Raw genomic sequence first — 13,349 nt, forward strand, 5'->3', positions numbered from 1 at the left:
TATGACCTTTTTGAACAGACACTTATAAGACATTTTCTGTATGGTAGGTATTGAACAAGGCACTGTCAGATTGAAGATAACAAAGGTATAGTCTTTATTCTCAAGGAATTTCAGTTAAATAATGTGTGCACCTACAGTGAGGAAGTAGAATAGAGGTAAATGAGAGGAGATAAATTCTTAATATTAAAACATGAAGTTCAAAAGCAACATCAGAAGCAATTCTCAAATCACTGAATGTCTTAAACCCATTTCTTTCATCTTACTCTTCATTTTTCTTCTAGGTTCAGATCCCTCCAATTTTTAAAGAAATATTCACTCTGCATGTATGTGTATGGGCATGTGCCAAAGCAGGTCTGTGTAGGTCAGAAGACAACTTGCAGTTGGTTTTCTACATGTTGGTTTTTGGAGTCAAACTCAGGCTTGTTCAGTTTGGTGGCAAGATCCTTTAATTTTACCTGCTGAACTGTCTTACCTGCCTCATGGCTATTTTTAAAAATAAATTAATAAATCTTGGGCTGGTAAGAACTCACTATTTACACTTAGACTGGTATTCAGGAATATTTGATTTATTTTTATTTAGCAAAAATATTTAGAAAAAGTCAAAACATATGAGGTCCATATTTCCTCCCTTCTATTGTGGAAACAACCAGTACTGAGAGACCTGAACGAATATAAAACATGAGAAAAATTATCTTGACAGAAAAGAAAGCTTCCAGAAGAATCAGACTATGGTGGCCTGAACCCAGTGCTCAGAGGCTAAAGCAAAAAGGGTGTCATGTTTTATACCAACCTAGGCTATATATCAAGATCCCAATTTAGCATATACAACAAGCAAATTAAGATCAATGAGACCAACCTGTGACATGAGCTGTTAGTGGTGCGGACAGTTCCTCCACAGTTTCAAATAGCTTCTTGTAGCCACCAGCAGGATGCTCAATTCTGAAATGTGGGGTAATGAGAAAGAAGTCTAGGTTGATTCTCAAAGAGTTCCAGGGGTGGGCAGAGGAGAAAGATGTTTTAAAAACTTCTTCCAGTTTGGCTACAGCCCAGCCTACTTAAGGTTTTATGGGATACTTCTCAGGCCCTTTCTTTCATGTCAAAGAGAATGTCCTCACTTTTAACAACAGTGGCCATATAGTCCTAATCCTGCTTTCTGCAATATTTCATGCTCTTGAAGACATATCAACATATCTGTGTTCACTTCTTTTACTGAATTGTGACATCCACGATGTTTTTCTCAAGACATACCCTGTCATAGAAACACACAGCTAAGACATCTCTGACCTTCTTACGGACTCATTCATTCACACAAAAAGGTGTACCACCCTTTGTTATTCACTGTACTATGCTATTAGTTCTTCCCATAATTTCATGCTTCTACCAATCCTCAGGATCTACAGTACTTTCAAGAAGTAGATCAAGAGATTCAGGTTCTGAACTGCTTTGTGTGTGCCTATTTCTTCTGTCTTATATTTGCTTCAGTCTTATAACTTCTTAAAGTGTAGTCCTGACTAAACCTCCTAATTCTATTTTTTATCAATCACTTAATCCTAGACACTTTATAAAAAGAATTTCATATTGTACATGATCATTTAAATCTCTCAACATTACAGTAGGGTAAGTAGTAGTATGCTATTACTTCTTAAAAACCTTTAAGAATTAAGTATTTTAGACTTAAAAGCATATATGTAATTTGCTAGAGACACACAGGTAGGATATGACCAGACAAGACATAAACTCATCTCTGTTTTCACAACTGCCTTACAGTCCATTGCAGTTCATATAGATCTCACCACCATTTGAATACAAACTTTGTATATTCAGTTCACTGCAGGGAGAAATATATCCAGCCAGGTCCAAGGGCCTTCTTAAGCAAGCCATCACCTAATACTCTCTTTAGAACATTCTGAAACACTCCATCTGCTACCACTAAGGCACAGTAGAAAATATCTTAGAGATACTTACTGGATAGACATTTTTCTCCCAGTGAAAATTAGAGAGTTCTGGTTCCAGCTGTAGGAAAAGGAAGCAAGTCTTTAGCCAGGGCTTTTTGTATGACATATAATCCCCCTGGAAGTGCCTTTAACTCTGGGAATCCTTTCCACCCCTCAGCTGATGGAGGGTAACAGAAGTGGCTTTCAGTACTTTAGATGCTTGAACATTATTTGGACTTGGTATTTCCATAAAAATGTTTTGGCTATTTTCCACAGACCTGGATCCTTCCCAAGGAAATGAGAAGTGGGTTGGATAGAAAGGAGCTGTGTGGGCATGCCATGAAAGTCCTAAGCTGACTTCAGTCACCACACTTTTTTGGTGTCCACCTCTGTCTACTACCTCTTTGCCATCATCCTCACCCTCATTCATTTATTCAATTATTTAAAAACATCTATTGTATGTGATCTAGAACCAGTTAGAGGCAGCACATTCAGTATCCTCATGTTATAATCTCCATGGTGACCAGGCACTGTTTAATAAAATTTAGCTAGTGCTAACATTGAGGTGTATGGGAGGGTTCTGTGATTGCATTTTTTTAGCCCTGCTATCCTTCTTTGGCACAGTTCAGTACCCAGGTGCTTTTAACAAGGTTGGGAACTTTAGCTGTCATTTGTTGTTGAGGGGGAAACACTACATGTTCTTGCTTATCACCACTGTATGCCTGTTGTCCATCACTGTCCTGACCATGCTCATTTTTCTGCACTCAAAGACTAAACAATGCTATATTATTCACATATCCACACTAATATTAAGCCATTGTTATTATTAAGTACATTAAAGTCCTGGGAAAACAAACAAGATAGAGAAAACAATAATAGCATTTTTTCAAGAAAACAGAAAAAAATTAAATTTAATAAATAGTTAATGACTACTTACCCTTCCACAACAAAGCTGTAAAACAGTCAATCTGAGCACTCAGAAAGATACTAGAATTTTCCCAGCTTTTGTGAAGCAAGGGCACGGGCTCAATAAGAGTCAGAATGAGAAGGTTGTGGCAGCACACAGTGCCTGGTCTCATTGGAGGTTCTGTTCATCCATAATAGTCATTAAACCACTTAAGATACTGTGTAGAGAAACTTAGGTAATAACTGGACAGTTAAGTCTCCAAGTTCTGTCTTTTAATTATTCTAGAGATTATACTAGTTACCAAATATTTCTACTGTTTTACTTAGTTACAGTTAGTTTCACTGCTTGCAACTAAGGGTCCAAATTCTAAAATATTATGATGGTATTAAGGAGGGATGTCTCTATTTGTTTTAGGAAGTCCTAGAAGATAAAGAGAGCAATCTGAGCTAGGAAGACTATATAAAAGCCAGTCAAAGTTCAAGCAATATTACAGAGTTCATGCCAAGCTTAGAAAATTTATAAAGTTTAGACATGAATGTAATGCAGTGAAGAAGAAAGAGATGAAACTGGCTTTCCAAGTTTTTTTTTTTTCAACTTGATATAAGCTAGAGTTTATCAGTGAAGAGGGAACCACACCTGAGAAAATGCATCAATAAGATTGGCCTGTAGTCAAGTCTCTGGGACATTTTCTGTGATTGATGTGGATGAGCCCAGCCCATGGCGGGTGCTATAAAAATGCAGGCTAAACAAGCCATGGGGAGCAAACTAGTAAGTAGCACCCATTCATGTACTTTGCTTTAGTCCCTGCCCTCCAGATTCCTGCCTTCATTTCCTGCCCTGAGTTACTTCTGTAATGGAATGTGACCTGAGAGTTACAAGCATAAATAACCCCCTTTCTCCCCAAGTTGTTTTTGGTTATGGTGTTTTATCCTAGCAACAGAAACCTAACTAAGACACTGGTCTACAGATATGGTAGGTCCAATTTTGTAGAATGTTGTCTCATGTAAGGAAATCAATAACATAATATGAGAAGAGCTTCACTGAAGAATGACATAATCTACTTTGCATTTTAAAGACCACTTATAGTCAATACATTGGAATTGGAATTTGGGATATATAATTCAAAGGGAGGAAGAGATCAAACAAAGGAAGAAAGCTCTCATAGAAGGATGTACTGTGGATAGGTATACATAGTCAAATTAAAGAGCTATTTCAGAGGAGACCTGACCAAGCTTTGTGATTAGTAAATGTTCTGGCAAAATAAAAGGCCAAAGAGATGACCACTACATTCTAGTATAATTCATTGGGGTAGTCCACAGAGTATAAAGTGGGAGAGAGAGAGAGAGAGAGAGAGAGAGAGAGAGAGAGAGAGAGAGAGAGAGAGACAGACAGACAGACAGACAGACAGAGACAGAGACACAGAGAGAGACAGAGAGGGAGACATAGGATAGGGAGGATTGTGGTAGAATAACAGAAGGTAAGGTAGCAAGAAGTTGGAAGGGCATGCTTCAAAATTTCTATCTCTTTCACTTTCATTGAATATAACTTTCTCCTTGGGTGTAGATGCATGGCTTATATCATAATACTGTACACTTCCCACTTCCCAGGAAACAAAAATTTATTATTCCTGGTACTCCTCCATGTCCCCAATGTCCCGATGTCTTTCTTGGTGATTTCTGGGTTGCCTTTCTAGTGTTAGGATTGAAACCATGTGTTTATAATAATAGAGGGAGCCATAATAGGTTTGAGGAGAGATCTGGCACTAGGGAGATTTCCAGAGATCTACAAGGATGACACCAACTGGCATTCTAAGCAATAGTGGAGAGGCTACCCTAAATGCCCTTTCCCTAAAATGAGACTGATGACTACCTTCTATGCCATCCTAGAGCCTTCATCCAGTGGCTGATGGAAGCAGAAGCAGACACCCACAGTTAAACACTGAACTGAACCCTGGAACCCAGTTGCATAGAGGGAGGAATGATGAGCAAAGGGATCAAGACCAGGCTGGTGAAACCCACAGAAACAGCTGACCTGAACAAGGGAGAGCACATGGACCCCAGACTGATGTCTGGGAGACCAGCATGGGACCTATCCAGACACCTGAACTTGGATGTCAGTGGGAGGCCTCGGCACTCTGTGGGGCTCTGGTAGTGGATCAGTATTTATCCTGGAGTAAGAAAGGACTTTGGGAGCCCATCCCACATGGAGGGATGCTCTCTCTCTCTGCCTGGACACATGGGGCCTAGCCCTGCTCTGGATGAATGATATGACAGACTTTTGGGATCCCCCATGGAAGGCCTTACCCTCCCTGGGGAGCAGAGGGTGACATAGGATAGGGAGGGAGGGAGAGGGAGCAGCGATTGGCATATGAATAAGGCTTGTTTCTAATTTGAGCTAATATGTTAGTTTTTTTTCTTTGCTTTTGTTTTTGAAGAAGGAAACTAATTTGTTTTGTGTGTGGGGTGTGTGTGTGTGTGTGTGTGTGTGTGTGTGTGTGTGTGTGTGTGTGTGTGTTGTTTTTGAATCTTTGGTATCCCTTATATTTTTTACCTTTATGGACTCTAGACTCATGGTAAGTAATTTCTGGAAGGCTTATTATAGGTTAAGAGCTCCTATATATTGTTAGCATGCTTAGATAAAGTCAAGATGAAATTTAGTTTCTAAACAGGGCTGGTGGTGCAGGCCCATAATCTCAGGTTCTTTAAAGGCTGAGGTAGGAGAATCCTAAATTTAAATGAGCCAATTTAGTGAGACAGCCAAACTCAAAATAAAAAGTAGAAGGGACTAAGAATAGAGCTTAGTGGTAGATTGTTTGCCTAGTATGTGTGAGACCCTAACTTTAATCCTCAGTACCTTAAACAAATAACTAACAAATGAAAAAAAATACACTCACATGCAAATAATAATAAAACAAACAGACAAGAAAAACAGAACAAGAACAAAAACATCAGCTACCTCCAATTTCTGAAGACACTGCATTGAATCCTTAGTAATTAGATGTAAGTATGGAAATATGTAACGCTTTCACCCAACACCAGAGATTGAATCAGAGAGGGTCTTGTGGATTCTAGACAAGAATTTGCCATTAAGCTATAGCCCCATTCACAGCTCTGCAAATTCACTTTTTATTTACTTATTTTAGCCAAAAAGATCTAATATAAATATCAAGTAATACCCACCAATGCCTACTTTCAGGAGGTTTGATTTTATATCTAACATTTTATTGATGATCCAAGTATGCTTATTCTGTCCTTGGTGTACTCACCCTTCCATAGTCTCATTTTGGCCTCTTTCTGTATAACACCAAGATGTAGACTTCTCTGGAGGCCAAAGTTGATCTTTCTCCAATGCATTACTATTTTTTCTATCCATCTTCTTCTCTTGTTAGCTCTCTTAACTTTTTATCACTCAGTAACACCAGATATACATGTTTAACTACATGAACTATTTCATTTTGAAACATATTGGTACATTTACAGAAAGCATATTCCATGAATTAAATTAGAAAAGCATTTCCATGAAACAAGATGTTTCTATACTTTTTTGAAGAAGCCATTAATACAAGTGGAATTGAAATCACTGCTTTGTCTTGGTTCCAGGCTTACTTCACTGGGCGTGTGACTCACAGTGGGGAGTGAAGACTATGTTCTGAAAGCAGGGATGATGCTAGAGGGTGTTACGTAGAATGGCTAAGGCAGTCTTTGATTTGTGAATAACCCATTCACAAATATCTGTATCTGAAGAGAAATAAGTATCTGACTATGATGGAGGAATTCACATAGGAAACAAGCTGGTGGAATTGAGATGCTTCATGGGTTTAAGCTACAGAACTTGTACTGTCGATTATGTTATGAGTTTTAGAAAAAATGGGGTGAAAGGCATATCAATTCTCTGTTGTCAATACTGTAGCATCAATTAAATATCAAATGTCAGCGATATCTAACAGTAAGAGGGGCAGTTGGCTGTGTGTCTCTGCTGACATAGCTGGACTTGCTCTTATAATCAGCATTTGTAATCAGCTGTTGGCTGAACTGGATCTTAGTGAAGTAGGTGGTATGACTCTGCTTTACTAAATTTGTCTCCCTTGCAAGAGGCCAGCATAAACAACATTCTTGCCTAGTAGAGTTAAAGTGATTGGAAACAAAACATATCATTTAAGATCTAGGATCAGAGCAGATATAGTCATGTAGGCAGTGTTATGTTTGGGGCATTACCACAAGAACTCAAAACTTGTTCACTGAATGTAGTTAGTAGAGGCCTCTGAAATAAAACTTTGTTTCTAAATGAGTGCTAAGGATTTGGCTTCTTTCTGCTAAATAATTTGAAATATCTTACTTAAAGTCTTGATTATACTTGGATTTTAATTAATCAGCTCTTGAGTCATATGCTTGAAAAGCACAAAAAAGGATTCTGAGTCAGCCTTGTTGGGTTAATGATGGCTCAGTCATGAAAGGCCTTTGGTACTCTTGTAAGTTTTCAGGCCCTGCCAACTGGGTGACAGAACTGGTTCATAATATGAAAGAACTTTAAATATGGATTAAAATCACTTAACTTTCTTCTTGGGAATCAAACAAAGAGTTATTCTGATAGCATTAAAACTCTTGGTGGTGCTGATACAGTTTATGGAATTATTGTATTGCTTAATAAGTCTTTCTTTCAAGTAGAAAACTGGGTCTCCAAACAGAAAACAGAATTTAACAGTGTTTTCCATATTTACTTCTATTGCTCTAATAGAGTATGTTTATTATTTTTTCTATTGTTTGTTTCTTCACTTAGAAATTTTCCTGATGGCAGTGGTCCTGTTATATGTTACTGTAACAAAATGTCATTATTTAATGATAATTATTAGATATTTTAGGATACTGTAGATGACCTTGCTTTTTATTTTGCACTTATGCTTATTGGATACTAGTGCATTGAAATAAATTTAACTTTTATGTATTCAACTTGCAACCTGTACTCTTTTAAAACACATCTTTATTAGTTTTTCTTCCCCCTTTATAGATTACACCACAGTACACAGAGACAATCTTGTGTATAAACAAAGACGGTTTTACTTCTTCTTTTTCATTATAAATGTCTTTTTTTCCTTTTGTTTTCTTGTCTTATTGCACTGGCTGGAAACTCTAGTGTAATGAAGAGAAAGGACATACCTCTTTAATACTTGACCTTAAGATCAAGTCATTGAGTCTTCCATCACTAAACCTAATGTCAGTTTTGTTCCTTTATAGATATGCTCTACAAGGTCAAGGAATTTTTTCTTCATATTAAGGATTTTTAATCTGGAGCATATGTTCTAGTCCTTTTTTGAATATATAAAATACAGTTATAGTAAAAATTTTAGTGTATTTATATGATAATAACAGCATAGTAATTCTAGGTCACCATTTATTAATTTTATTTGTTGCTTAATGTTTGGGAAGCGTTGGTTGGGTGACAGATATTTATTTTTTACTTCATTAGCTGCTGAGTTTAATCTGTATTTCTTAAATAGTTTTGAGCTTCTGTCGGTGCTTTGTGTTACTTGAAACAGTCAACTTTAAGGTTTTTACTTTAACGATTTGTTAGGTAGAAATAAAATAGTACTAATTGTAATATTACTTTTCCTAATACTGTATTTCTCCTGAAATTCTTCTGTATTCAACCAAATTGCCCAAGAAACATGGAGTTTTTGTTCTCTTTAAAAAAATCAGAAATGGAGAGATAGCTCAGCAGTTAAGAGAAATTATTCCTCTACCAAAGGACCTGGGTACAATTCCCAGATACACACAGTGGTTCACAACTCTCTGTAACTTCAGTTCTAGGGGATTTGGTCAAATATTTGATAATGTTGCAAGTGTAATTATGAAAAAAATTGTTGGGAGCCAAATCTCAGGGCTTGGCATAAGATCCTAGGCCATGCTTGGCAGGTCACATCGTTAACCTTTACATAGAAGCTCCTTAGAACCTCAGCTCAAGAAAAGAAACAACATGACCCAGTCCACCACCCACAGGCTCAGTCACCTAGGCAACCCCTTCCTGGCCCTCTTATTCATGAACTCTTTACCCTGCCAAACATCCTCTTTGTGGCTTCCTAATATCCTGCCTATACTAACACGTGGTGCACAAACAACCCATTCTGCCCCTCCCCATATCCTGACTATATAAGCTAGCTTGAGAAAAGTAAAGTTTGACACTTGATCAGAATCCTGTCTTATGGTCTTTCTTTCTGTGTCTCTTGTCCCCATTCCCTATCCCTGACTCTCTTGCCCAAGGTTGACATCCTGCAGGTCGGGATAAAAAATAAAATAGAAAACAATAGCCCATTAGATACTCAAATCAGACTTGTTGAATTAGTTGCCTCTAGAATCTGTTTATCATATGTACACATAAAAGAAAACTGTTGGGGAAACAGATTAGTAGATTTTAATAGCTTACCAAGAAGACTTGTTGATTAGTGCTCAACTGTTGATAGTAGCACAAAATGGCTTTTAAGCTGCAAGATATGCCAAGTAACTCCTTTTAATGTCTTTTCCTGGCACCTGTCCATGTATGGATGAATTCACATTGAGTTAGAACTCTAATATTTCTTTATTTTGTTAATCCTACATAATCTTACTTTGCCTTTGTTAATCATAACTACTCAGGGATTATTTAGTGAGGCATTTATCCAAAGAATCTTATCCTTAAATCACTTTTATCTGCCATGTTTACATTTCTAAACTAAATAAATACTTTTTTATCTGATGTATCTTCTATTGAGTTAACTGCCATTTTATTATTTTGAGAACACGTTTCTGAAAATCTAATGTATTATTATTGCAATCATTAATTAAAAACACTTTAACAAAAAATTCTTTTCAAAACTAGACTTAGAGGCTTTCAATTGCACTGATTCAGCATTTTAAGTGTTATATTCAAAAGACCTATCTTACAAATAATAAAGAATTGGAAATCGAGTAATTGAGTAATGGACTAGGAGTGAGATTTCTTTGCAGAAATATTACATGAAAGTTGCAAGTTAAATAGGTAAAAGACATTCATACAGTTACTAGATGACTAGACTCTGGAGGGTCTTGGAAGAGAAGCACAGAAGAGTAATGGAAGATTTCATTCTGTAAAACTATTTCTCTTAGTGGTTAATGAATAAAGCACTGTTGGCCAATAGTGAAGCAAGATAAGTGGAACTAGGTGAGGTGGAGGATTCTGGGAAACATAGGTGGAGTCAGTTACCATGTAGGACACAAGAGGAATAACAGGTCCAGACCCTTTCTCTGGTAGACCACGTGGAAATACTTAGATTATTAGAAATGGGTTAATAATTTAGACACAGCTAGCCAATAAGAAGTCATAGCCAGCAGCCAACAGCTTTGTAATTAATATAGTGTCTCATTTGTTATTTTGGGGGCTGAAGAGGCAGCCGGACCCCATGCTGGCAGGAAAGAGTACACATGAGAGAACAGAGCATGAGTGAGTATTTTAGCTTCCTCCTCCCATATCCAAATTCCCATTATATGGAAATTAGTAGTTGAGTTTAAATTGATTGAATTGACCAGTCATATAATAACAATATTATAGTTCAATAAAAATTTCTGTCATTGGCTTCCCAGTTGAACTACCCCAACTTCCAGACCTTAAACCCCAGGGTACTTCCTATGCCCCTTCCCCTCCCATCAGAGACCCAGCAAGACAGCTTGGCCTTGTCTCCAACTTTGGTGGAACTCCACTGCTCTGGTACAGTCTCCAGCAGCCAACCAGCAGGTGAGATACCTACCTGCAGGCTGAACTGCCACTGCTACCACCCACTGAATTCTGTTCCCCCAGACACATTTTGTTACCCAACCCACCCACTTTACCATCCTTCCTGTGGCCAGCTATTCCCTACAACTTCAGCAGACTCCATAGGCACAATTACAGCCTACACAGCCAGAAGAACAGGAGGATATGCTGAATCTAGGCACCCAAACACCCATGAATGTCAGGTGAGACAACCCTACTGGACTTGAAGATCTGTCAATCACCAGACCCCTTGGCCATTCAGGAAGACAATAAAGGACACAAACAATAAAGGAACAAAGCACCCATCCAACAAAGACAACATAAGAATTTACACCTGGATCTATAATCATCCCAAATCCAGTTGTGTAAATGCCAATGTAAGAGTACATCCAAAAAGTAAGGGAAACATATCACCACCAAAAGCCAGTGAACCTACAACAGCAACCTGAACATTCCCATGCAGTTGAAACATAAGAAAATGGCATTAAAATAACTTTATGAAGATGATAAAGTCCCTTAAACAAGAAATGAAAAATTCCCTTAATAAATTGAAGGAAAAACAAAATATTGGAAGAAATCAATAAATTCCTTTTTAAAAGCCAAGAAAAACAAACAGATGCAGGAAATGGATCAAGACTTGAAAATTGAAATAGAAGGAATAAAGACAACACAAACTAAGGGAATTCTGGAATGGAAAAATGTGGAAGTAAACAGAAACTACAGATACAAGCATCGAAACTGAATGGGAATATAAGAGAAGGAAGAAAGTGTCTCAGGAGTTGAAGACACAATAGAGAAAAAGAGAACCAGTATAGCTATCCTAATATCTAAAAAATAAACTTCAAACTAAAATTAATCAAAAGAAATGGTGAAGGACATTTCACATCTATTAAAGAAAAAAAATCCATCAAAAAATGAAGTCTCAATTCTGAACATCTATGCCACAAACACAATGGCCCCCACATTTGTAAAAGAAACATTATTACTAAAGCTTAAATCACACATCAAACCCCACACATTAATAGTAGGAGACTTTACCATCCTACTCTCACCAATGGACAGATCTGCCAGACAGAAGCTTAAAAGAAATAAGAGAATTAACAGATATTACAACTCAAATGACTTAATGGACATCTACAGAACATTTTATCCAAACACAAAAGAATATACCTTCTTTTCAGCACCTTTTGGAATTGTTTCTAAAATTGATCACATACTCGGTCAAAAGCAAATCTCAACAGATGCAAAAAAGAATTGGAATAACCCTTTGTATCTTATCAGATCAACATCAACATGAACAAAAAAGGCCTACAAACCCATGGGAATTAAACAATTCTCATATGATTTACCACTGGGTCAAGGAAAAACTAAAGAAAGAAATTAAAGACTACCTATATTCATTGGAAATAAATGCATAAAATATAACCCAAACTTATACTACACTATGAAAGCAGTGCTAAGATGAAAGTTCATAACACTAAGTACCTACAAAAATAATTTGAAGAAATCTCACACTAGTGACTTAACAGCATACCAGAAAGCTCTAGCACAAAAGAAGCAAGCATTCCTAAGAGGAGTAGATATCAGGAAATAACAAAACTATCTTTGTCTTTTCTTGGCTCTTTCTCTCAAGGTATACACCCTCTCATAACTGTTATTTTCCCATGGTTGCCTTTCCTGGTATGCATACATACACAAGCAAACATTTCTCTGCTAACACTTATGTTTGGGTTCTACACAGCCAATGAAGATTGCCTGACAGCAATCCCTGGATGCTCTGGAAAGAAAATGGACCACACTTCCTTGGCTACTCCAGATCCAACTTGCTCCATTTCAACGGACACTCCATCCAGAGCTTCAGGTACTGATTTCAATCAACACAAGAACTTCAATCATGTTGAGGACTTCAACTTAGATCTTCAATTAAACAAATCCCATCTAACATGGACTTGATACAATCCATTCTAGACTTTCACTATACTAACATTTTCTTCCTACAGGACCCCACGAGGCTATCATTGTCCCATTTCAATAGGAAATAACTTGGAGGATGCTATGCCCTCTTTCCCCTATCATTGCCACTAAGGATAATGTACACCTAGTTAAGGATAGTTTCCTATTGTTTATGTTTGGGCTTGGAAGGAGGTGTTCAGGCTTAGACACCTCTTTCAGATGAATTTAGGCTTTAGTTATATAGACATAGTTAGGATGTGATATAGCAGATTATTGTATCTTATTATAGTTCACCTTTATAATTGTAAATTATGGATACTTTATACTGTTAAGTTTTAATCCTCTTTTAGACTAAAAGGGAGAATTGTAGGGGTCTCCCTGACCATGTCTTCTGGGGCTGGCTACAGGATGATGTGAGTGTAGCTTAAGAGTCAGGGACACAAATGGGTAAGCTCTCTTCTCATTGCTGTGTCCACTTGCTCTGCTTTTCTGCCAGTTGGCTAAGTGCACTGTAAGTAAGGCATATTTACCTAATAAATTTACCCAAACCCTATCTACTTACGTATTGGTGAATCTGCGTTTATAGACCTCTTCCTGAACATTATACCAGTAGCACAGACTCTGAGATTGACAATTAATAAATGGGAATTTCTGAAACTGACAAGCTTCTGTAAGGCAAAGGACAGATCAACAAGACAAAACAACAGCCCACAAAATGGGAAAATATCTTCACCAACCATACATCTGGCAGGGGGTTGACTTCCAAAATATACAATGAACTCAAGAAGCTAGCCACC

The 13,349-nt window shown here is 37.4% G+C and overlaps 1 protein-coding gene across 1 annotated transcript in view; it reads right to left on the reverse strand.

Annotated features, from left to right (window-relative positions):
- Window positions 1-13,349, reverse strand: part of Rpe65 (retinoid isomerohydrolase RPE65) — a 39,400-nt gene that overhangs the window by 18,964 nt on the left and 7,087 nt on the right. Inside the window, exons 2-3 of the mRNA XM_027395218.2 lie at window positions 1,966-2,013; window positions 857-939 (exon numbers count right to left, since the gene is read on the reverse strand). Coding sequence (XP_027251019.1) covers window positions 857-939; window positions 1,966-1,976 — 94 coding nt within the window. The 5' untranslated portion in view covers window positions 1,977-2,013. The remainder of the gene's footprint in view (window positions 1-856; window positions 940-1,965; window positions 2,014-13,349) is intronic.

The sequence above is a fragment of the Cricetulus griseus genome, assembly GCF_003668045.3.
Source record: "Cricetulus griseus strain 17A/GY chromosome 1 unlocalized genomic scaffold, alternate assembly CriGri-PICRH-1.0 chr1_0, whole genome shotgun sequence".
NCBI classification, from domain to species: Eukaryota; Metazoa; Chordata; class Mammalia; order Rodentia; family Cricetidae; genus Cricetulus; species Cricetulus griseus.